The sequence below is a fragment of the Labeo rohita genome, chromosome 2 (assembly GCF_022985175.1).
Source record: "Labeo rohita strain BAU-BD-2019 chromosome 2, IGBB_LRoh.1.0, whole genome shotgun sequence".
NCBI lineage: Eukaryota > Metazoa > Chordata > Actinopteri > Cypriniformes > Cyprinidae > Labeo > Labeo rohita.
Genome location: NC_066870.1, coordinates 28,934,912 through 28,960,538, shown reverse-complemented (window position 1 = coordinate 28,960,538; position 25,627 = coordinate 28,934,912). Strand labels below are relative to the sequence as shown.

Below are 25,627 nucleotides of genomic sequence, written 5' to 3'. Positions count from 1 at the left end.
TCAACATTACTTCCCTCAGACACTTAAGTTAATTTAAATAATGTGTTTTTATTTCATTGGTACTTTTCAGAATAGACCTAACAACATACAGTGAAGTTTAGGTTTAAACAATTGCCAACATTCTCAACATTCTCTGAAAATGAGCCTTAATATTTCATGTATTTTTTTTCTTTCATAGTAAATGTATATTCAATTTTCTTTAATTTATCTTATTTTAAAGATGTTTAAATACTTTTTCTGTATTTTTTTTCTCTCACCAAGGCTGCATTTATTGATCAAAAATATAGTAAAGCTGTAATTTTGTAAAACATTATTAGAATTTAAAATACTTTTTCCATTTTAATATATTTGAAAATGTTAAAGTTTTCAGTCACATGATCCTACAGGCTAATTTAATGCTCTAAAATGTACGATGTTGAAAACATTATTAATATTTTTTGTTGAAACCATGATTTTTTTTTTTTTTTTCCAGAATAGAAAGTTAAAAAAAACAGCATTTGTCTAAAATATAAATTTTTGCAACATTATAAATGCCTTCACTGTCACTTTTGATCAATTTAATCCATTCTTGCATTAAATCTATTTCTTACAAATAAATAAATGAATGAATAAATTAATAAATAAATTATTTTATCATTTAAATAAATACATTGTACTGACCACAAATGTTTGAACGGTAGTGTATATTGACTTGTCTTTAATTCTTAAGTCTGTTTCCAAATTTCAAAATACCTTTCAAAAGTTTGGGATCTGTAAAATTTTATTTTATTTTATTTTATTTTATTTTATTTTATTTTATTTTATTTTATTTTATCCAAGGTAATATTGTGAAACATATTTAAAATAATTTTTCCATTTGTAATATATTTTGAAATGTTTATTCCTCTGATGGCAAAGCTGAATTTTCAACATCATTCCTCTAGTCTTCAGAGTCACATGATCCTTCAGAAATAATTTTAATAGGCTGATCTGCAGCTCAAGAAACTTATCGATGTTGAAAACAGTACTGCTTAATAGTTTATTTTTAATAGTTATATTTTACTGCTTAATAGTTATATTTTTTTTGTTGAAACCATCATACATTTTTTTTCAGAATAGAAAGTTCAAAAGAACAGCATTTGACTGAAATAGAAATCTTTTGCAACATTAAAAATGTCTTTACTGTCACTTTTGATCAATTTAATTCATCTTTGCTGAACAAAAGTAATAATTTATTAAAAAAAAAAAAAAAAAAAAAAATAAATAAATAATAAAATAAAATTTAATGCATCCTTGCTGAAAAAAGTAATAATTTCTTTTAAAAATAAAATACAATTTTAATAGGCTGATCTGCAGCTCAAGAAACTTATCGATGTTGAAAACAGTACTGCTTAATATTTTTTTTGTTGAAACCATCATACCATTTTCTCAGAATAGAATGTTCAAAAGAACAGCATTTGTCTGAAATAGAAATCTTTTGTAACATGTTTTTACTGTGACTTTTGATCAATTTAATGCATCCTTGCTGAACAAAATTAATAATTTCTTTCAAAAAAATATAAATAAATAAATAATAAAATAAAATTTAATGCATCCTTGCCAAACAAAAGTAATAATTTCTTTAAAAATATATATAAATAAATAAATAATGCAATAAAATTGAGTGCATCCTTGCTGAACAAAAGTAATAATTTCTTTCAAAAATAAAATAAAAACTGCCTACTGGCCAAAATAAAATAAAATAAAATAAAACAATCTTGTTTCAAGGATATTTAGATATTTTTACAGGAAAACAGGATTTAACATGATTTACTGCGGTGTAAACATTAACTAATCCAGGGTCAAAAAGTGGCTTTTATGCAAGGTTAAAAATCATGTGAAAAGCTTACGTATGCACAAATATTGGCTGAATTTTAATACGAGTTTCTCACCAGACCGAGCTGTTAGCGAGCTCTTTCAGGCTGTTTGGGTTGCGGATCAGTTTGTCAAGAGTGTTGACGATCTGCCCAAATTTGGGCCGTTCGCTTCTGCTCTTCTCCCAGCAGTCCAACATCAGCTGGTGGAGGACGACGGGACAGTCCATCGGAGCGGGCAGCCTGTAACCCTCATCTATAGCTTTAATCACCTGGTAGACAACGACAAGTACAAATTAAAAATATGCAACTGTATATTATATATAACAGCTTTCAGAATCTTTTTTTATCATTTGAAGAGAGTGTTAATTGTTTAATATTGTAATATTAAGATCCCGGTATGTTATTATGGTACTTTTAATATACCAGATTTTTAATATACCAGACTACAACTCAATGGTTCAAAACATCTCCTATTTGACTATAACTCATTGCTCCTGTTCTCTGCCACTTCCTGTTCTTAAATCAAAAGAGCTATTTTCTTTCAGACAGGAAACATTCCGACATTCATTTCTTCGTTTTAGAATGAGCACAGAAGATCTAAATCATTATCTGCGGTGCCCTGAAGGTCTTCAAGATTTCTTTGACATTTCCTCTGATGGTAATAAAGAGAGAAGTCAGAAAGCGTTAGCATAATATAGCAGTGAGGGATGAAGTGTGTTTAACTGGCTTGTATTAAAGACAGGAGCAGCTGGACGGCTCTCGTTTACGAGGCTCCTAAAAACCATTGTCATTCGAGCGGTTTCTATACAGACATCACCGCAGGAAGATGTTACGCTCTGAACGTTTGCAAGGACACACTGCTCGGAGACTCTGCCCCCCCCGAGAGCCTTGAGTGGAAATGTTATTAGTGGAGATATTAGATATTAGTGGAGCAGATTTCAATTTAAACAATACACACGAGAACACGTGTGTTTCCAGTTTCTCAAGGACACTTACGTCTTGATTAGACATCTCCCAATAAGGCCGCTCTCCATATGAGATCACCTCCCACATGACGATGCCGTAACTCCAAACGTCACTCGCTGAGGTGAACTTCCTGTATGCTATAGCCTCAGGGGCCGTCCATCGAATGGGAATCTTTCCGCCCTAAATAAGCCACGAAACAGAGAGGGTGTTTTTTTGTTAACTTCAGGAACATTTGTGTCATAGGGGCTGCTTTATTCATTTATTATTTTTTAATTACTTTCTTTTTGTTACAGTATATGAAGGTCAACTTTCAAAACTTTTTGTAGATTTTATTGTTTTACCCTTGTCACAAACCCAGATTTTCAACTGAAAATCCATCCAAACCATTCTATAATGTATGTGCAAAAATAAAATAAAAAATTAATTAATTAAAAAATTAAAAAATAAAAAGAATTATTACCAGTTAAAATCAAACCATTCTGTTAATTATTATGTGCAAAAATAAAATCAAATAAAACTAAATACAATAAAATTAATTAATTAATTAATTAATTAATAACAAAATAAAAAATAATAATTATTTGCAAAAATAAACTAAAATATATAGTGATTTTGATTTTAAATAAAATCAAACCATTATATTATTTATTATGTACAAAAATAAAACAAAACTAAATTAAATAAAAATCATTATTGAATTAATACAAATTTACCTTTTAAAACTATGACCATCTAAACAAAGAGATAAATAAAAACAAACCATTCTATTATTTATTATGTGCAAAAATAAAATCAAATAAAACTAAATACAATACAATTAATAAATTAATAAAAATATTATTACCAGTTAAAACTATGATCATCTAAACAAACTGAAATAAAATCAAACCATTCTATTATTTGTGCAAAAATAAAAAAAATAATTAATAAATTAATTAAAATACAAAATAAAAATAATTATTACCAGTTAAAACTATGGTCATCTAAACAAAGAGTTAAATAAAATCAAACCATTCTATTAATTATTATTTGCTAAAATAAAATAAAACAAAATTAAACTAATTAAATGAATAAATTAATTAAAAAAAAAATTACCAGTTAAAACTATGATCATCTAAACAAAGTTACATAAAATCAAACCATTCTATTATTTATTTATTTATTTTATGTGCAAAAATACAATAAAATTAAATTAAATAAAAAAAAAATAATAATCCAATATTTTTATAACAGTTGACCCACATTTTTGTGGCATCATTTCCAACAAGTTTTCTCAAAAATTAGTGAACTCGGTTGCCAAAGAGATAATACATTCAGTGAAGAGCTTGAGATGAAATATGAAATGCATGACATATAAAGAAAACATCTTGTGCATCATTTCCATTCAAGCTGTAACTTATTATGCAGTAAGTGTGAACATGCATAAAAGTTTGGGGTCAGTAAGTTTAATTTCATTCAGAAGAAATAAATGCTTTTATTCAGCAAGGACTGAATAAATTTTGATCAATTTATTGTATTTCAAAAATATAAAAAAAAGTATCAACCCCAAACTTTTAAATGGTTGTCTTTGGTTTAATTGTCTAGAAGACACACACACCAAAAAATAAATATCTGAAAATGTTAAAATGTACTTTCCATCACTGTCATTTCCACCATAAAATGCTATTAAACACAACTATATATTCTGAGATGTGAAGGAAATTGCATTGTGGTGCAATTTCCATGATTAAAAAAACAAAGCAAAACAAAAACAAACATTATTCTCCACTGTTGGACTTTGTTAGTAGACTAATAAAATTGATGAGAGTGTGAAAAGTCTGTTTCAGCAAAGTTTATTTTCTGAAAGAAAATTGAAAAAACACCCATAAACAAACAGCAGAACAGAGACAATATTTGTCCTTTCCTATTCCAGCACTATGGCGGGGTGTGTATTTTCCTAAATGTCTTTTTAAATAGCTGCAGTGGTTTGTAGTTAATCTCTACAGTCAAAGTCAAACAAAAGACAAACCATCTGTACTCTGTATAGACATACGTGACGAGAGTGCCAAAGCGAGGGCCCATGGGGTAAAATCATTTAAAGAGAATTTCAAAAAGCGATCTTTACAATTTTTTAATTATATAAAGTCACGGCACATAAACGGCTGCCTCGCGTGGCCTGGAGGGTTTTGTCTCTTCATGATTTCAGCACTTGAAGCAACGGGGCACGGGGCGCTGAATGTCAAAGCCACTTATATTTTAAGAGTTCCTCCCTGCGCGAAACACACATTTTGCCTCAGATGCGCACACACGAACATCAAAAGGCAATCTGCGGGGGTCTGTTCAGGGTTGTACGAGCACTTTCCTCCCCCGGTTTGCATGTGACAACAGATTCGCCTGCTGAGTTTATGCTTTGTCCACCCGAGTGGACACCGGCGGCTACACGCACACACATATGCCCCTTTCTTGCCCTTGGCCTTCATTCGCATCCACAGGGTGCTCACCAATTACCAAGCTGAGAAGGAGAGAGAGGAACGAGTGTAGGGGGTTTGGAGGCGGTTGTCCTGTCAGAAACGGCTGTAATTAATACATGCTGGGTTGACAGAGAAACTGACCCCTGAGAAAGCCAACCTGCTTCTCAAACATCCCTCCTCTGTCTTAGTGCCTCAGAAAAGTTCTCTCACACAATCAAACACTTTCAAAAGACATGAGAGACATTTTTTCAAGGAGATCAGAGATGTTTCAGTCATTATTTCTCACCGAATGAGTCAGATTTACCCTATTAGCTGAAGTCAGCTCTGAAAAACCATTAAATAAACAACTGAAGTGGGACTCCCACAGATTTATACTGCAAACAAGATGTTACAAAACAAAAAACAACATTCATTTTTTATCCATTTAGTTTATATTATATCTTTCATTCCCAGTTTTTGTAAAATTAATGACGACTCTCTCTAAGAAAAAAAATAAAACCTTGACAGGCGAAAGGTGCTTTACCCGTGTGGTGTACGCAGCTTCAGGGTCGTCCTCCAACACTCTGGACAGGCCGAAGTCGGACACTTTGCACACCAGGTTGCTGTTCACCAGGATGTTGCGTGCCGCCAGGTCACGGTGAACGTAGCTCATGTCAGACAGATACTTCATTCCTGAAGCGATTCCACGCATCATCCCCACCAGCTGAATGACTGTGAACTGCCCATCGTGTTTCTACAAGACAAAGAGAAGGTCTGTTAGTTTCTATAAATTGTACATTGTAAACTCTTAAAAACAAAAGGTTTGAATAACTTAAAAATGTTATCCCGTGGTAGCAGAATGGAAAACTGGTTCTAACTGGAACCATTATTTATATATATATATAAAAAAAAAAAAACAACAGTATTATATATAAAAACACACACAGTTCTTTTCTGGTCCTCGAATCTGATTGGCTGAGAGGAGTGCAATATTCTAGTGATATCGGAACTCTAACCGCTTCACCGTTTGTATTAATTACTTCTCACAGCGAGTGTCATGGCGGATGCCCAAATCCACTATAATATTATAAATAATACTGTTTTTGTGTCACAGAATATAGTTTTAAGAGTTTTTTTAGGTGAGAATGTACTTGTTTAGACTTCAAATATGTGGTTTGTTAATAAAACTTGTCATCTTGGGATTTGAATCTGTGGCGGATTGAAGTAATTTGCATAAAAGAGGGTTTTTAAACACTCTCCATTATTGTTTCTTATGTATTTACACACTTGTGCAGTCAAACTGTTGTATAAATGCAATATCACACTCGTAGACATGCAATATTGCTGTATATAGGCACCTTGTGTTTATCTATGGCCAAATAACAGCTATGCCGATATACAGCCATATCACATGGCTACTTGTGTGGTATTGCTCATATATATAATGTATTCTGTAATGATAATGTTTAAATAATGTTAATGGTGGACGCCCGAATCCACTATAATTTTATAAATAATACTGTTTTTGTGTTACAGAATGTAGTTTTAAGAGATTTTTAGGTGAGAATGTACTTGTTTAGACTTCAAATATGCGGTTTGTTAATAAATCTTGTCATCTTGAGATTTTAATCTGTGGCGGATGGAAGTATTACATGATGTTTTAAATAATGAATCTAATTAATAATTAAATTTGACAGTGAAAATACCCACAAAACATTATTTGAAGCCATTTTTGTGTTAAATGACAGTATTAAGTAGACATTACAAACTGTAGCTTTATAAAGAAATATTTTATTTAGGCTGCAACGGCCTAACGTAAACTATGGAATATTAAAAGAAGATAATTTGAGAATTTAATGTTTTTATTTATTTATTTATTTTTATTAAATTGTATTCTAAATAAGAAACTAAATCTGCCACTAAAATCTTGAAAATAATTTAATCGCGTCATTTTTAACTAATTAATTAAAACGTTAAACTGAGAGCCCAGCAAATAAAATTGTATAAAATATAATAAAACTTTATTATATTTTATACAATTTTATTTGCTGTTTTAATATATTACATGTTTATTTCTTTTAAAATGTTTACATTTAGAAAATGCTTAGCATTAAATTATTGTTTTGTATTTATATATCATTAGTATTATATATTCATTAATAGTAGGTGAAATTTGCTCGATATTATCTAAGCCTTTTTCTGTTTAAATTTTTACATTACATTATTCAGAAGTCATGCATTTTTCAAATACTCCATTTTCACAGTTCCAGTGGTTTTGCCCTGAGTTCTGATTCATTATGCAAAAGACTCTGACCTCCGGTCTTACAGCTCTTTCTGCCATAATTGCTATAATGTTTACAGGCCTTTATTAATGTAAAACCATCTGGATTTGGCGCTTCTGTTAGCTAAACAAATAAGCCCGGACATCCATTTTGCCTCAAAAACAATCTTCACAATGAGCAATTAGCTCGATGTCTTCATCTCCATATCTGGGCAGTACACTAATCTTGTTAAAACCCCACTTTTGTCCCTCCGAGCAATATCAATCTGAAACATGTGCTCGTATAGTATTTCATGCATCATAATGTGGGTAAGTTAATTATGCTGTGTTTTGTGAAATGTGGCCGCTGATTGATCGTCTGGTCTGATCAACTGGTTGTTATCAATCTAGTGTCAGAAGCCACACTACTTACAGGAAGAGCAGAGACAGAAATAGAGACGGAGAGAAATCATTTGTTTTTGTACTAGTAAGTGATGCTTAACTGATCTGTCCTCTAATTAAACACATGTAGCTGGGTGGCCGAACTATGAGCTATTAGCCATAAAACTGACCCCATAATTATATTAGCTTTTTATGTGGGCTAAGGGGGTATTTATGGGATTCATTATGTACGCTGCAGAAAGATCGAACGTCTCAGACAGGCCCTTTTTTAGGGGTGGGGGGTGTTAGATTTCATTTTCATTTTCTCAAAGTGTAGGCAATTAAAAAGAGTCCTGACTTAAAGGAAAACGTATCTGTGCTGCGTGTAATAAAACTTCGTGGCCTGATCCGCTGGGTGACAAAGGCGGTAATAAATTAGCAAGGATTGCGGAGGAGACGTTATGGCAGCTTGGTGGAGCGAGCGCACCCTTATTATAAATCTACCAAGTTCATTTACTCACTTCCTGTCGCTATATGAGACACATTCACAACTGGAATACATGCTTAAGTGTTATTTCTGATTGCTAAAACAAAGGCGAAAACTACTTTTGTATAAGCAAAAATAAAATAATCATTAAAAAATAATGCAAATAAATTAAAAATAAAGCTTTCACTGAAAAGTAAAATATAAAAACAAAAATAATTCTGGAAATATTCTTTTGAGTTAGAGAAAATATTTAAATAAAAATAAGTATATATATATATGTATACATATATATGAAACAAAAAAGCGTACTGAAACTTACTAAACTAAACTGAATTTTCAGATAGTATTGCAAAATTTGCAGAAGCCAGACTATTATAACCTTGGCATGTTTGCAGTACAACAGACAGGATGCGAGAGCCCTAATGGACAGTGAGCAACAGAATCTGCGCTGCCTGCTCCAGGCATCCATTCCATGCTTAATTTCCCTCCAGTAATAGACTTTCAGGGAGGTATCTGTGGCTTATACCCTTGAGCGATGTTCGTTTATTGGCTGTAGGTAATTAAATGTAAGGCAGCATCTTAAATGGCATGCGAACATCGGTGTGGACTTGTGCCATGGGCGCTTTGCTTTCCTCACCTTTAGGAAAGTATCCAACGATCCATTCTCCATGTACTCTGTAATAATCATCACGGGCTTGCCTGTAGACACAAAGAAAAACAAGACAAAAACATAAGATTTACCATCAGCCTAGATGGAAGGGAAAAAACATAAAATGTCCTAACAGATTGATGATTCTACACAAATCCACAAAGAAAATAAATCATGGTAATGGTGTCATTAATCCTTTATAGCTGAGATGCTGAAACACACGAATGAAGGAGAGAAAAGAGGAGGCTAAACCCTGGCCACACTCTCAGCCTCTCTCCCGGGCAGCCCCATTATTCAGCATGACAGACCTTCATCAGAGCCTTCCACCATCAAAGACAGCAGTTAATTAACCCCGGCTAATCCACTGAGAACCAATTAGAGAGCTTTGTTGCCATGATGGGCGGGCAGGACAGTCTGTGAGAACCAAAGGGAGGGGAACACCTGTTGTGATGGATGGCAGGTAGCGAGAGGAAGATCTCCTGTAATCTCGACACTTTAACGTCTAAACGTGCACTTCGTTTGTCTTACAAATGACTCTAGAACCCGAACTGAGAAAACAAAGTATAAGTCAAATGAACACACCACGTCTGTCTTCTTACTACAGCCATGAAGTATCAATCTACCGATTAACCTGAGAAACTCAACACAAATGTAAACATTAGCATCATTAACTTCAACGGTTACAAAAGCTAAAACATTATAGGTGCATTCCTGACAGAAAAAGTCTAAATGTAGGCCAGAAATTATGCTGACTTCAAAGATGTCATGTTGCTGGTCAAGGACCAGCATGAACCAGCAAAGGACCAGCATAAACCAGCTAAGAACCAGCATAAACCAGCAAAGGACCAGCTTAAACCAGCATCAAAACCTACCTAACCAGCATTCCAGCATCAAAACATACCTACCAGCATATGCTGTTTTTTTCACCAGGGATGTTAGCTTAGCAATGTGCTAATGGCAAACTACTGATTAACCTGAGAAACTCACACATGTAAACATTAGCATCCAAGTCCATGCATTTGCAAAAAATGCAATGCCAGTTAGCCAAATAGTTCCAAAAAAAGTGGCTGTGGACATTTCATTCATTCTTTCACTCATTATTTGTGTTTGATATCTATTGTTAATGCTCTTTTTAGTGATTTTTATTTCTTTTAGATTAACATGTTAGCTTAGCAATGTGCTAATGGCAAACTACTGATTAACCTGAGAAACTCACACATGTAAACATTAGAATCCAAGTCATTAACTTCAACACTTACAAAACCTGAAGCATTAGGTGCATTTCTGACAGAAAATGTCCAAAATGTAGGCCAGAAAATGATGCTGCCTTCTAAGATGTCTCATTTTAACCAAATGTTAATAAAGCAGTGCATGTATCATTAGCGAAAATGTAAAAAATCATTTAGCCAACTTGTTAAAAAAAAATCGGCTGGTTTCATTAGTTAGTTAGTGCTCTTATTAGTGCTTTTTATTTTTAATATTTTATCTTAGCAATGTGCTAATGCCCAACTTGCAACAGTTGGGTTCAGGAAGTATAAAATTCCTTTTATTTTCTACTTTGGGAAATAGACTTTTACCAATAACTTTAAAGACAGACCTACTGTGAGCTACAAAGTTGTTAAAAAAAAAAAAATAGCATCAATCCACATTCAACTTATTTTTTTAAATAACTGTTTAACAACAAAATTCCTGGTGAAAAACTACATTACCCATGATTCTGCACAATTACCCTACACTCTCACACTACTTGTACATTTGTACATATATGCATATTTTTCAATAAACCTAAAATATGTTGTTTCTATGCATTCAACATCTTTAAATCAAAACTTTTGTATTTATCTATCTATTTGCAATGCTTCATGGGATTGTAGTTCTTTTCCTCATTAAAGTACACTATTTTGTACCCTTATATTTTTGCCTGATTTTAAAATATTTTTTGCTTTAAATCAAAGTTTCTAATACTGTTATCCACCTCCTAGGTTGGTTTGGTTTAATAAATGGAAAAAAAAAAAAAAGAAAAATACTACCAAGACTAGAAACAAGGAGCCAAGGCCTCTGAAAATGTGGGCGACTTTATTCGAATCAACTGTGAGTGTCATTGAAAGTCAAGTGAGTGTTTCATCTGCACTGTTTTTAAACAGCCAATCAGATGAATGTTCTCATTTCTTCTGTTCAATTCCATTACGCTGTTATGAACACAAAAAAGCATCCTGCATAAATGCCCACTTACAAGGTAGCACCTTCTGTACATACCAGGCAGCAATGCAGCACACTAGGTTTTGAAAGAGAATTTAAGTTTTACAAAGTCTTACACTAATAGGCATAAGTTATACTACTGCTGCCACCAATCTACCGCAGGGCATCCTCTGCAAGCCGATATCTGAAATATAGCATCAAAGTGAAATAAACAGACAAATGTTCCAGTGCCTTGCTAAGTCTCGGTTAACAAGCTCTGTCATATCCCTCTCAATCCTCTGACCTAAATACATCACTCACAGGTCATAGAGAGTTCAACAATTTAGCAACCCTTGCATCATTTGACAGAACGTCTAATTGCAGATTTGACGGAACGAATCCAAACGTGACCACTGGGGTAAAATGACCGTGTCAAATGTGCCTGTTGATTAGTTGGGGCATATGATTCTGGTGGTGTACACCATGTTTGCCCTTGTTAAAGGGGCATATCAGTGTGTGTATGAACCTACGCCAAGCATAAGTAGGTCTCCAGAGCTGAGGCTTATAGGTTCATGTACAGGCACTGAATGCTAAGCGGGCTTCCAGTGCAACAGATAGCAGGAAACAGGCCATCGTGTTAGCACGCAGAGATGTAGTGTTCATTCACTTTGAAGCCACTAAATTGCTCTTTATAAATATCTATCACAGTTTTTTTTTTTTAGGATTTTACCTACAACAACCATATTGGTCAATAAACTAAGCTTTAGCCATTTTTTAGATAAACTGACATGCAAAATACTGTCATTTTAGTGTTACTTATGTAATTTAATTTTTTTTTTTTTTTCGGATTGTGTTGTGCTTTTGTCATTTTATTCTTTTTTTACTGAAATATTTCTAAAGAGGTGTCATTTTTAGTTTAGTTTTACTTTATAGTATTTTTATTACTTTTGCTTAAACATATTTCATTCAGTTAGTATTTGACAGAATGAATCAAAACATGTCAATATTTGATAGAATTTCTGATTTCCATTTAGGTTCGAAAGTTAATTTTCATTTTTAAGTTTTTTTTTTTTTTTTTTTTTTTTAATTTTTAATCATTTCATTTTATTTTATCTACCAAAAACATTTCACTTTCAGTTAACAATAACAACATTCATGCAATATACAGCTGAAGTCAAAAGTTTACATACTGTACACCTTGCAGAATCTGCAAAATGTTAATTATTTTACCAAATGAGGGATCAGACTAAATGCATGTTATTTTTTACATTTTTTACAACAAAAATAGTTGAATCTATAAAAAAAGACTCCGTTCAAAAGGAAATTACGATGCATTAAGAGCCGGGGGGTTAAAACTTGGAAACATGTAAGTATCTTCTGTAGCTTCTGAAGGGCAGTACTACATGAAAAAAAATATGACATTTAGGCAAAATAAGAAAAATGTACACATCTTCATTCTGTTCAGAAGTTTACACCCCTGGCTCTTAATGCATTGTTTTTCTTTCTAAAGCATCAGTGAGTGTTTGAACATTCTGTAATAGTTGCTTATGAGTCCCTCAGTTGTCTTCAGTGTGAAAAGATGGATCTCAAAACCACACAGTCATTGTTGGAAAGAGTTCAAATACACAAAAAAGCTGAAAACCCAAAGAATTTATGGGACCTGAAAGATTTTTCTGAAGAACAGCAGGTAACTGTTCAGGACAAGCAGAAACAGTTATAGATCATTCAGTATTAAGTGTATGTAAACTTTTAAACAGGGTCATTTTTATAAATTTAACTATTTTTTTTTCTTGTGGACTATATGTAAACATCTTTTATGTGAAATGTCTTATTCAGGTCAATACAAAAAAATAAAAAATAAAAAATAAAATGCGTTTTGTATGATCCCTCTTATTTTGGTAAAATGATTAACATTTTGCAGATTGTTCAAGGTGTATGAAAACTTTTGACTTTTGTAGGTATAGTAGTAAATGATGTAAACAATGCATAAATTGGCATTTTCTTTCTAAACAATGCAGAAAAAGTCCTTGGTTACTACACCAAAAAAATAAGAGCGCTCAGAATGTGCGTCGGTGTATTAGTGCTCAGTTGTGGGCTGTTGTCCCTGTCTCTCTCAGGGACGTGTAAACACCAGCCATGTCAGTGCTGATAAATGACTTACATTCCGGACATCTCCGCTCTGGAATACTGCAATATGTGCTCGAGTCATGGGACGTGAGGTCTATGCGCGTATATAAATATATATGTGTCTCTATGAGTTTGTGAAAAACAGGTTTGATCACCCCCCTCCGAGCATCACCACAGCAACCGGCTGGTTATACATCACCTAAAATTAAATCACTATCTCACCAAGATAAATGCCTTCCACGACACCCCCAAACCTAAGCCCTCATGTCTCATCTGAAAAAAGAGGGTGAAAAAACGCAATTCCTTTTACTTTTCGGAGGCAGACTAATGTAGCCGTCAACCGCTGAAAAAGAAAGAGAGAGAATGGACCGCAGCGCACAGTGTTCTGGGAATGGAACAGCAACGGGTGGCCATCTGATGTCACTATGTGTGTGTGTGGTGACTGCTTTATCAGAAAGTGAGTTGAAGCGGCGACTTGCATTGATCCAGAAAGAGCGGGTGGCCGAGGCAGTGGATCCGATCAGAGCAGCTTACGGCGCCCTCCCGGGGCCCTGACCTCGGAGAAACAGCCTATGGCCGAGCCCAGAGAGAGAAAACACAAGCTGAAAACACTGTGTGGGCAGTTGTGAGGATTTAAGGGGATCACGTACGTGCTTTTATCAAACGTCCTCCAGAACGGAATTGGTTTCAAAAGCTGGAATTTACAAAGAAAATTTATTTCATACTAAACGCTTCACTAAACTTTGTCTTAAATCTTATAATAAAACAGCTCTGATAGATTTTTTTTGAAAGGTCATCTAGTGTTGATTTTATACGTGGTTTGAGTGTTAAAACAACCGTCAGCCATGATTACAGCTGCCATTTAACTAATAAAACAGTCCTTATTATGAGCTCTTCAGAAAACAACTTTAAAAGATCGCTCTTGACATTAATCTCTGGCAACCTTAAAGGGGTTTTTTAATTTCCCCTCAAATTCATGCATTATCAAGTGATCATCTGGACATCTGACATGGCAATTTTTCCTGATGAGATACAAAAAGGTTACGGCACAAGCACAAGACACACAAGCAGCTCCATCCGGTGCAGACGGTGTGTTTGCTATCTCAAAAGCACACAATGAAGCTCATTGAGGGCTTCCTGCATTAGCATCACATGTCTTATGAACAGAGGGCAGGCATATCTCTGTGATTTCACCCTCAAGACCTGGTTTGCCTTGTTTCTACAAGGAGACGAATATGTTTAACCCTTTGTGAACCCTGCATGGCTGGAATAGCTGCGGTCTACAGTGAGCTCTGTGTGTGTGGGAGTGATTTAGCAGTTAATGTCACTGGTGGCTTACTAAGTGTGGCCTCAGGTACAGAGCTTCAGCAGAGGGATAGGTTATAGATTTACATACTGTGAAGATCAAAAAACCCAGAGGATGACACTAAATATGGTTCAGGCAGGCAGGTTTACAAATCATTCTTCAGAAGACAGTGCAACTGTGTGGCACAGTGTTCTCCTGATTTTTATAGGAGTTTTCCCTGTATTTTAGATCACAGATTTTTTTTTTCAGTGATACTTATATCATATGATGCTGCTATGGGTTATAAAAGTTTTTATGGGTTATAAAAATTTTACTCTAGAAGTAAGCTTGCATTAAATGAATCAAAAGTACAGTAAAGTTTTAAAAGTATATTTCAAATGAATGCTGTCTTTCTGAATCCTGAAAAAAAAAGTAACAGGGTTGCCACAAAAATATTGATAATAAGTTGAAAGCTGAAAATTTGGTTTTGCCATTACAGGAATAAATACACTACCACTCAACAGTTTTTGGACTGTAATTTTTTTTTTTTTTTTATATGTCTCTTCTGCTCACAAAGACTGCATTTATTTGATCCAAAGTACAGCAAAAACAGTAACATTCTGAAATATTTTTACTATTAAAATAACTGGGTTCTATCTGAATATATTTTAAAATGTGATTTATTCCTGTGATTTCAAAGCTGAATTTTTGCATGATTACTCCAGTCACACGATCCTTCAGAAATCATTCTAATATTCTGATTTGTTGCTCAAAAAAACATTATTATAATTACGTTGAAAACAGCTGAGTAGAATTTTTTCAGGTTTCTAATGAATAGAAAGTTCAGAAGAACAGCATTTATCGGAAATAGAAATGTCTTTATTATCACTTTTGATCTATTTAAAGCATGCTTGCTAAATAAAAGTATTTCTCCCCCGACCTTCACTAAAAAAAAAAAAAAAAAAAAAAAAAAAAAAAAAAATGCTATAGTGTATAGCAAAAACTTTTTATTTCAGATAAATGCTGATCTTTGGATATTTCTGTTCATCAAATGTACTCAACTGTTTTAAATATTGATAATAATTTTAATAAAAATGTTTCTTGAACCGCAAATCAGCATATTAGCATGATTTTTGAAGGATCATGTGACACTAAAGACTAGAGTAATGATGCTGAAAATGTAGCTTTGATCACAGGAATAAATTACATGTTAAAATATATTCAAATAGAACGCAGTTATTTAAATAGTAAAAATATTTCACAATATTACTGCTTTTGCTGCATTTTGGATCAAGTAAATGCAGGCTTCGTGAGCAGAAGTGACTTCTTTAAAAAAAAAAAAAAAAACATTAAAAAACTTTTGTCTGGTAGTCCAATTACATTTAAATTATTAAAAAGTGTAATATTTCATTTTAGAACTGATGTTGCTGTATTTTTGGTCAAATAAATGCAGCCTTCTTTCAAAATCATTAAAAAATCTTACCCACCCAAAAATTGCTAAATATAACAAATATAAAAATAAACATTTAAATAGAAATAACTATAAAAGGCACAATTGATAGAACGATTTTCCCAACTCTGATCTATTGCTTCATTCTTGAAACATCTAAATACACAACTCTACCATAAGCACCAAAAACGATGAATCGTTTACACTGTTGCATCGTATTTCTTCAGATAAAAGTGTCTGATAAATGCGTAAATGTAAAAATGTAAATGTGACTATAGAAGTACAAAAATAAAGATTAAGCTGTCATTGTCTCTAGTGAAAATAACAGCATGGATCCAGGTCTGCCTGTGTTGTAATATCTAGGACAGAGACTTAAAAACCATATCCACTTAGATAAAGCTGTCACAGCACGCTGCTGTCAGAGGCATTTTGCACAGAATCTCTTGAACTCTATACGTACTTACCGGGGAAAATCGCTGGATAAATCTATTCCCAGCGGAGTCCCTCTGACCTACATGTTTGCATCGCACGTTCGGGAAAAAAATGAATACCTGCAACAAACTCAAGTAATCAATATCACATAACACCTCATCTGTGTAATGCAACACCACTGCGATTTAGTTCTAACCGGTATTGTAGAATAATCATTAAAGGAAACAGACCTTTGTTGCAGGTGATTTGACATTTAGAGCACGTGTATGTGATAAAAAATGCTTTGTGATATCAGATGCTGGGTGGATTGGGTAATTGCATATGGGGAGGAAAGCACACCAGCTTGAGCGTGTGCGTATAAACATATGTTTGTGTGTAAAGCGGCACACCAGAGGCTTTACAGTCGGCCTGCCGTCGTCCCACCAGGACCCTAGCAGTGACACTCCCTTAACAAGCTCAAATCAGGCAAGCAGATTGGCCCATTCTCAATGCAGGCTCATCCACAGGGCGAGAACCCCTATTGCAAATAGAGTATTGATTTTACACCCCACGTAAAAGCAGTTTATTTCGGCAGCAGTTACTGTGGCACCAGCAGAACTCATATCTCCATATATTCAGCTTTGATATACAATGAGCTAATTTATAGGATTAAAAAGATATTGACCAGGTTGATGGCCTGATGGTCCACTTTGCGTGCGATTATGAACAAAAGAACAAAAAGAGCCGTTCTTCAACTTTACAATCTTATTGATTTCCCAAATGGTGCTTTAGCTAAATGACACATGATGTACTTAGCACCGAGTTGCTTTCCAAGTCCTCGCTGTTGGCAAGAGACCTGGTACATCGCAACCCTAAATCTACCACAAGAGTTAGCATAATATAACACAAGAGTCTCCGCAAGACTTTAAACTTTCATTGTCCTCCAAACAAAGGAGCGGCAGTTTTAATGAATGCTTTCTCGAAATAGCAGCCACTTCGTTAAGAGGAAAATCCTTTGCGGTGGAAAGAGCGCGATGAGAGGAGATGATAGCCTCCTCTAAATTGAATGCTTCCAGATTAGGCGATTGTTGGCACATAAAGGAGGAAATGAGAGATACGGAGAGATCAGAACTTTTCTGACAAATGACGAGATAGCAATTAAAAGGGCTATTTCCAAAGCTTTCTTTTAGTCGCAGCAGACCCACCATCTACATAACAATGGAAGCAATCACAGCGAGAGGGAGGGTTTGGAACATTATTCTGATAAAGCACTGCTGATTGGAGCTCTGTTTTGGATTTGTTGATCGCCGAGGCCATGCATGTAAAGAAAAAAAAAATACAATAAAAACTACACTTACAAAGGCTTCTTTGTGTACATGACTAAAATGAGCCCTGAAGGATAACATTGGGAGGGCAGAATCATTTTAGTAACTCGGGTTATTCAAAGAACCGGTTAAAACTTGATTTATAAACTCATCTGGGTGACTATTTAAAAGTGTTTCCAACAGCATTTTAAATTTCATTGTTTGTGATGTTTTGTGGTGAATGAAATGTTTAGCACTGTTTACCACAAAACCGTGCCAAGGTTTACAAATGGATTTCTCTGATTTTTCCATTACTTTTGCAGTTGTTCAAGATTGCTAGATATTTTAATAATGTTTTTAAATGAGTTTATAGAGACTGCACTCAAAATAAATATATTAAAGATATTAAAAATATTCTTGCAAATTTACTGATATTTACAGTTTTTAACATTCACTGATATCCAGGTTTTCCATAACCACTGGAAGCTGTTGTGTACAGAGTATTTTACTAAAATTTTGTAAACCAGTTTGACGATCATCTGAAAGTATTGGTTCAAAAGAATGACTGTTTATGAATTAAATACTTTTATGGCTCATTTCCACCTAGCAGTACGATTCAGTACAGTACAGTTCGGTACACAATTATGTCCGTTTCCATTGTCAAAAGTTGTGAATGGTACCAAAATGGCAAACCGTACCATACCACTTTTTTGGTACCCTTCCATTGGGGTACCTAACAAAGGCTACCAAAAGGGTGGAGCTAAACTCACTGCAGAACGTTGATTGGTTGACTAGAATCGTCACTTGTACATGCTACAAGGGGATAAAGCGTCTTTCACTTGTTCCGCTGTGCTGTTCATGCGCATTGGGCTTATTTACATCAGAGTGCGCAAACACAAAAAAATATAACAGTGTGTTTTATAATTTCATATTTTCACACAGACAATAGCCATTTCTTAATATGCGTTCTTGTTCTCTGTTCTTGTGGACTTGCCCAAAACCTGCATAATTTTCAAAATATTACTGTTGTGTCATCAAATGTAGTTTTAAGAGTTTTCAGGTGAGAATGTAGTTGTTTAAAACTCAAATCTGCGTTTTATTTGTAAAGATAGCATTTATTTGAAAATTTGCTATGCCAATTTCGGAGCTCCAGGCGATCACCGGGTGCTCCGTGCTCATGTATCCTAGAGCAGCCTTTTTCTCGGCTAGTCCTCCTGACATTTGCCGCTGGCTCTGATGTCTCTATAGTGATTAAACATGAGATACAATTCTTTTTGGGTATATTAATAGGCGATCGCTGGTCTCAAGAATCTATTATTTGTTCCTGGTCATATTGTTTTGGATGAGCACAAAGTTATGTTCAACTTTATATATTTATTTTGAACTTTACCGTAGTACAGCGCTGACTTTGTAGCATGTGTTTGACTGAATTGTTTGCCTTTGTCTTTATTTTCTCTTATGTAAGCCTCTTATACTTTGTACTGATACTTATTGTTCATTAAACCTGACATTTAATAAAAAGAGGCAGAGTTGTGCTTATTGTCACGCTTTATCGTCGATCGCTACTTTCATACACCATGGCCATCAAGTAAAGTTACTGTTGGTGGTGGAAACACAAGCTGGATCAGGATATTAGATCCTGAATCGTACTGTACTGACCTCGGTGGAAATGAGCTATTAGCTCATAAAAGATAATAATAAACAGAGACACACCACCTTTCATATTTTGGATAAATAAATAGTTCACCCAAAAATGAAAATTTTATTAGTAATTACTCACCCTCATGTCATTCCAAACCTGTAAGACCTTCGTTCATCTTCAGAACAAAAATGAAAATATTTTTGATGAAATCTGAGAGCTTTCTGAACCTGCATAGTGAGCAATGCAGGTGACACGTTCGAGGCACAGAAAGGTAGTAACATTGTTAAAACAGTACATGTGACAGCAGTATGAGCGGAAAATAAAACTAACTTCTTTATTCAACAATTTCATCTCTTCCATGTCAGTCTTTGACATGCATTGTTTAGAAGATGAACAAAGGTCTTATGGGTTTGGAAAAACATGAGTAATGAGTGTGAGTAATTAATGACACAATTTTAATTATTGGATGAATTATCTCGTTAAGTATCCCAAATGTTGTTTTTTGGTGCTAGAGCGAGTGGCAATCACAACAGAAGCATTTTAATGCTGGGAGCTGTTAGAAATGGATGTTTTGAATAACTGTTTGGAGTGAAAGGTTAGAGAGCTGTCCCTGCTGTTCCCTTGCCCTCTCCTCGGCCCTGCAGCCACTGACCTGCTGGGCAGTGATCTGTGAAATTGCCTCTCTCCGCTGTCATACGTGTGACTATTCACAACCCCCAAGGCCAGGATACATGCAGCCATATGGACAGTGACATGACTATCACTTTACCCTTTCAGAATTTGTAAGTTGTTTAGTACATAAGAGAAATCAAATCTTAAACATTAGAGCATAAGAGTTCAAATTAGTATTAAAGATATATAAAAGAAACAAATTGTGTAAATTCAGTTTTTATATGTAAACATATGAGAAATAGCTTCAGCAAAGAATTCAATTAAAAAATGTTTTATGATTTCTTTTTTTAAAAGACAAGCATTTTGCAGATTCTAAAATTAGTAAACATGAGCAGAACAGCATTATTTTTTCATTTTCATTAAGTTTTAGAAATGGTGTGGCTTTTTTGTCATTTTTAGCAGTTTTGTTTTTCCTCTATATGTATATACAGTTTTATTAATTTTTATTTCAGTTTTAGTTTTAGTTATTTTAGCACATCAAGTTAAACTAAATGGCAACTAGCATGAAAATGCTTTTTTAATGGTAGTATTTTCAGTTTTAAAAACTATAATTATCCAGGAGCAGAATTGTACATTTATAACCACTCATGTTTTTTTTTTTTTTTTTTTTCCCTGAGAATGTCAAATATTTCCTCTCTGTCTTCCCCTAAACTCTCTTTTACCCTGTCAAAGGCAGGCTTGTTTTAGATTCCAACAGAGGACTGGTTTATTCCACGAAGACAGAGGTCAGAGTGCAGCCCAATGTTGAATGCATTACTCTCACTTAATCCGCTACTTTGTTCTTCCGAATAGTCTGCGTGCTCCGAGAGATACTGAACTGAGCTTTAACCCCGAGCCCCTGATATTTGCTCAGAACATAAATACACCACTTATAACTGGAGGACAGGCAATTAGGCAGCGTCTGCCTTTTCAAAATGAAAAGCAAACTCGATTTACGGAGAAAATAGTTCTGTAAACTGCACAAACCAATGCTAACAAAAGGTCAAAATTAGCATTCGGCATTAGAGAGAACAGAGCGAAAAATGAATAAGAAATGTCGAGACGTCGCTGTTCATATGTGCGCTGCTGAATATTTATGACACTTAAAACACATCCAATTAACTATTTAAATTATTAATATTCATGCAGTCATAAATATGCAGACTTTCATTGTTGTGCTCTATAGGTAGTGCGGAGCCGCAGACGTTTGTTCAGTCGTAATGACGCTCGAAAGAAAGGGGTTTTGTTTGGCGTCTGGTGAAAGCTGAAGTTCTCCGATAAGCTCTCCCCCATTACTGATGAGATAATGAGACTCTGAAAGGTTTCTAACACACATAACACTGTGTAAGTCTATCTCTGTATGCGATTAAGATCCAATTTAGACAACGCCATCAGGCCACAAACATATAAGTGCGAAACGGCAGTTGAAGATTGCAGAAACAAGCGATAAAAGGAAAACAAATATATGTCCGAAAAGTTTCTAAACATTTCATTTTGCTTGAAAGAATGTTAAAAGGTCTAGTTTACTTAATCGGAGCAGAACATTATTTAAAGATTAGCATAACATTTCCACTTTCATTTGCACATTTCTAAAAACGCTGACCTTAATGTTTATGTTGCTGTCAAACAATCCTAAAGTATTCCAATAAGAAAGTTGGTCTAATCAGAATTTGGACCCATTCCAATGAGATTTTTATGGGACTTTCTATTTATTTATTTATTTATTTATTTTTTTACTAGGATCCATTGGCATCCTATTTAAATTCTTTCACTGTCTCAGTAAAGAGGCTGCTGCAAAGAAAATGAACAGGATGGGAACAACATTCTGACAGAAAGTCCTATAGCAATCTCATAGGAATGGTTCCAAAATATGATAAAAATTCAAATTAGAATCCTAAACAATTTTATTGGAAACCTTGGAATCCTAGCATTATTTGACCAGGGCATGTATAAAATACTGATTATACCTGAACTATACTGTTGTGAAACTTTGCTAAAGACTTAAAGGAGAACTCCACTTCTTGAACAACAATTTACAAATAATTTACTCACCCCCTTGTCATCCAAGTTGTTCATGTCTTTCTGTCTTCATTCGTAAAGAAATTATGGTTTTTTATTTCAGGATTTTTCTTCATATAATGGACTTGATTGGTGCCCCGATTTTGAACTTCGAAAATGTAGTTTAAATGCAGCTTCAAAGGGCTCTAAATGATCCAAGCTGAGGAAGAAGGGTCTTATCTAGCGAAACGATAGGTCATTTTTTCGAAAAATAAAAATTTGTAAAAATTTGTGTAGCACAGGCTCTGGGATGCGCGTTCACGATGCTACGAATTAGTGATGGGTTGTTCTTGAACGATTCATTCATTTTGAACAAATCTTCAATGTGACTCCGAAGAATGAGTCGTCTCGGGGAGTGATTCTTTCAATCGCGCATGCGCAACATCCTATTAGGTTCTGTACTGGAATTAGTTCACCTGTTTCGAGTCTTTGGGTTTTTCGAGTCGAACCCGAAGACTCGAGAGATGAACTAATCAATTCTTTTTCTGGCTCACACTGTGTACTCCAGCTAAAAAAGGTAAAACTCCACCTTATTTTCTCCTACAACTTTAGAATCGTCCGACATCATTGTATCTTTTCGTTTGTAAACAGCGTTTGACTTACTTGCACTTTCTTAGTCTTTGCACGTTCGCTTTGTAAACACTGGGACTGTAGTTCCGCCTACGTTCGGCATGACCTTTCGACATGATTCAATAGTATGTGAACGCGTATCCCAGAACCTGTGCTACACAAGCTTTTGTGCTTAAAAAGTATACAAATTTTTATTTTCCGAAAAAAATGACCGCTCATTTCGCTGGATAAGACCCTTCTTCCTCGGCTGGGATCATTTAGAGCCCTTTGAAGCTGCATTTAAACTACATTTTGGAAGTTCAAAATCAGGGCACCAATGAAGTCTATTATATGAAGAAAAATCCTGAAATGTTTTCCTCAAAAACCATAATGTCTTTACGACTGAAGACAGAAAGACATGAACATCTTGCATGGCAAGGGGGTGAGTAAATTATTTGTGAATTGTTGTTCTAAAAGTGGAGTTCTCCTTTAAAAAGACCTAAAAGACAACAATTATATCAAATTCCACTCAAAATATTAGACTGTCTGAAGAAAATCTGATTATTTTTCACACATCATTGTCACTACTGCAATGCTTTGGTGTTCCCAAACGATTTAGACATTTGCTAGGATGTTTTGGCTGGTTTCTAGGCATTTAATTGCTAGACGGTTTAAAAAAGTTACATATTTATCATCTATCATTTCAAAATCATAATTCCAGTTGTTTAGAAAAGAAATAGCAGACCTCTCCTCGACAAGTCCATTGAATTGTTGATAGCATAAACAGTGGGGGATGAGTTAAGCACCATTTTTAATACTCATTTAATGTTGTACTTAAGCATAACATTCCCTAATAAAAAGATTCCAACTAGTCAAACATTTCCAATTGAAAAGTTAAAAGGACAGTTCATCGAAAAATGTAAATTCTGTCGTTCATTTCCCTCATGCCATTCCAAACCCATAAGACATTTGTTCATATTCGTAACACAAATATTTTCGATGAAATTTGAGAGGTTTCATCAAAACGAAGGTCTTACGGGTTTAGAAACGACATGAGGGTGAGTAATTAATAACATAATTCTTATTTTTGGGTGAACTATCTCTTCAATTCAAGATTTAATACATTTAGTTGTGTTTAAAGCGAGAATCTAGGCTTGCTCTGTAATACATCTGCTGTAGCAAGTCTTTGTCTTCCAATCCTCTTGTGTGGTCGGATCCAACTGAACAGAGCCATTCAGGTGGAACACTCGAGCTCTGTTTCTGTCCTCCCCAAGGCTGAGCACATCAGTGAGTACTGCACACCTCCATCTGGCTCTTAATCACAACGCCATGAAAACTCTTTGTGACCGCTGTGGCGGAAAAGGGCTGTTGGTGTAGTCACAATAATCATATATTGTCACACTTGCGCTATTCAACCACGCTGTATAAAAACTGTACCGAGCAAAGAACTCAACTGTGCAATTGAATCCCTGCGAAATGATTTCTGAGAACAGCTTATTTTTCCCTCAGTGCTTACAATGCAGCGTATGTTTGCTTACTTAAACTTTTCAATCCGTCATTTAAAAGCCATTGGGTGAAGCTGAAAACGAGAGTGCGTGTCAGTCACTTACATCTGGTAACGACTCCCTCCAGTCTGATGATGTTGGGGTGGTCGAACTGGCCCATGATGCTGGCCTCGCTCAGAAAGTCCCGTCTTTGCTTCTCAGAGTATCCTGCCTTCAGACTTTTGATGGCCACGTAGATTTCTCTCTTGCTGGGGAGCTTCAGACGGCCACTGCAAACCTCACCAAACTCACCTGGGAAGCGACACAAGGCTATCATCAGCACATCAGCATCAGACTATGGTGGATTTGTGATGGAAAATACATCTACATAAAATCAGCTCGACTGGACACTGTGTATAAAATTCCAAGTTTAGAATGTCTTCAGAGGAAAACTATTGCTAAGGTATATAAGGAGAAAATCCTATGCTGACTTTCTTAAAATGGTGAATGTTTTATCGCCCCGAAGGGGTTAATTTTGCAATAACATCCAGATAAATTTTCCAGTTTATACTGTATAAACTCAAATTCATATTTCTGTCTTGTTTTCAAGTGAAAATATATAAACATCCTTAAAACTAGATATATTTTCTGCATAAGATATTACAGACATTATTAAGACATATAGAGAATATGTTTTAATATCTCTTCATTTTTCTGACCACATCAGAATTGTTGTTTTTTTTAAATACAAAATTTATTGAGAATTATTACTGGAAAAAAGCATTTTGCTAATGGGATAAGAGCATAATTTATACAAGTACACAATTTAAGGATGTTTTAGATTGTTATTGATATTTGCTGAAATGTTATTATGTGAGAAGAAAGGGACTGTGGAGTTATACAAGAAACATAAAACTGGAACAGTTTTGTAGAAAACTACTGTAATTACCAGGGACAAAGAACAGTTATACAGTTTAACATTCAAAAGTTAGGGATCCTTGGGGTCAGTAAGATTTTCAATGTTTTTGAAACATTTCTGCTGATTAAAGGTGCATTTGTTTAATTAAAAAAAATCTGAAAAAAAAAAAACTGTAATATTGTGAAATATTATTGCAATTTAAAATAGTGGTTTTCTATTTTAATATACTTTAAAATATCATTTATTCCTTTGATGCAAAGCTGAATTTTCAGCATCATACTCCAGTCTTCAGTGTCACATGATCCTTTAGAAATCATTCTAACATGCTGATTTATTATCAGTGTTGGAAACAGTTGTGTTGGTTAATATATTTTGCTACCTGTGATACTTTCAAGATTCTTTAATGAATAAAACATTAAAAAGAGCAGCATTTATTTAAAATTTAAATCTTTTGTAATACACACTACCGTTCAAAGTTTGGGGTCAGTACATTTTTTCTTTCTTTCTTTCTTTGAAAGAAATTAATAGTTTTATTCAGCAATGATGTGTTAAATGGACAAAA

At 34.4% G+C, this 25,627-nt stretch overlaps 1 protein-coding gene across 1 annotated transcript in view; it reads right to left on the bottom strand.

The window, feature by feature from the left end:
* Positions 1-25,627, bottom strand: part of epha4b (eph receptor A4b) — a 151,700-nt gene that overhangs the window by 7,064 nt on the left and 119,009 nt on the right. Inside the window, 5 exon segments of the mRNA XM_051134295.1 lie at positions 1,911-2,104; positions 2,832-2,981; positions 5,775-5,984; positions 8,996-9,057; positions 24,273-24,458. Coding sequence (XP_050990252.1) covers positions 1,911-2,104; positions 2,832-2,981; positions 5,775-5,984; positions 8,996-9,057; positions 24,273-24,458 — 802 coding nt within the window.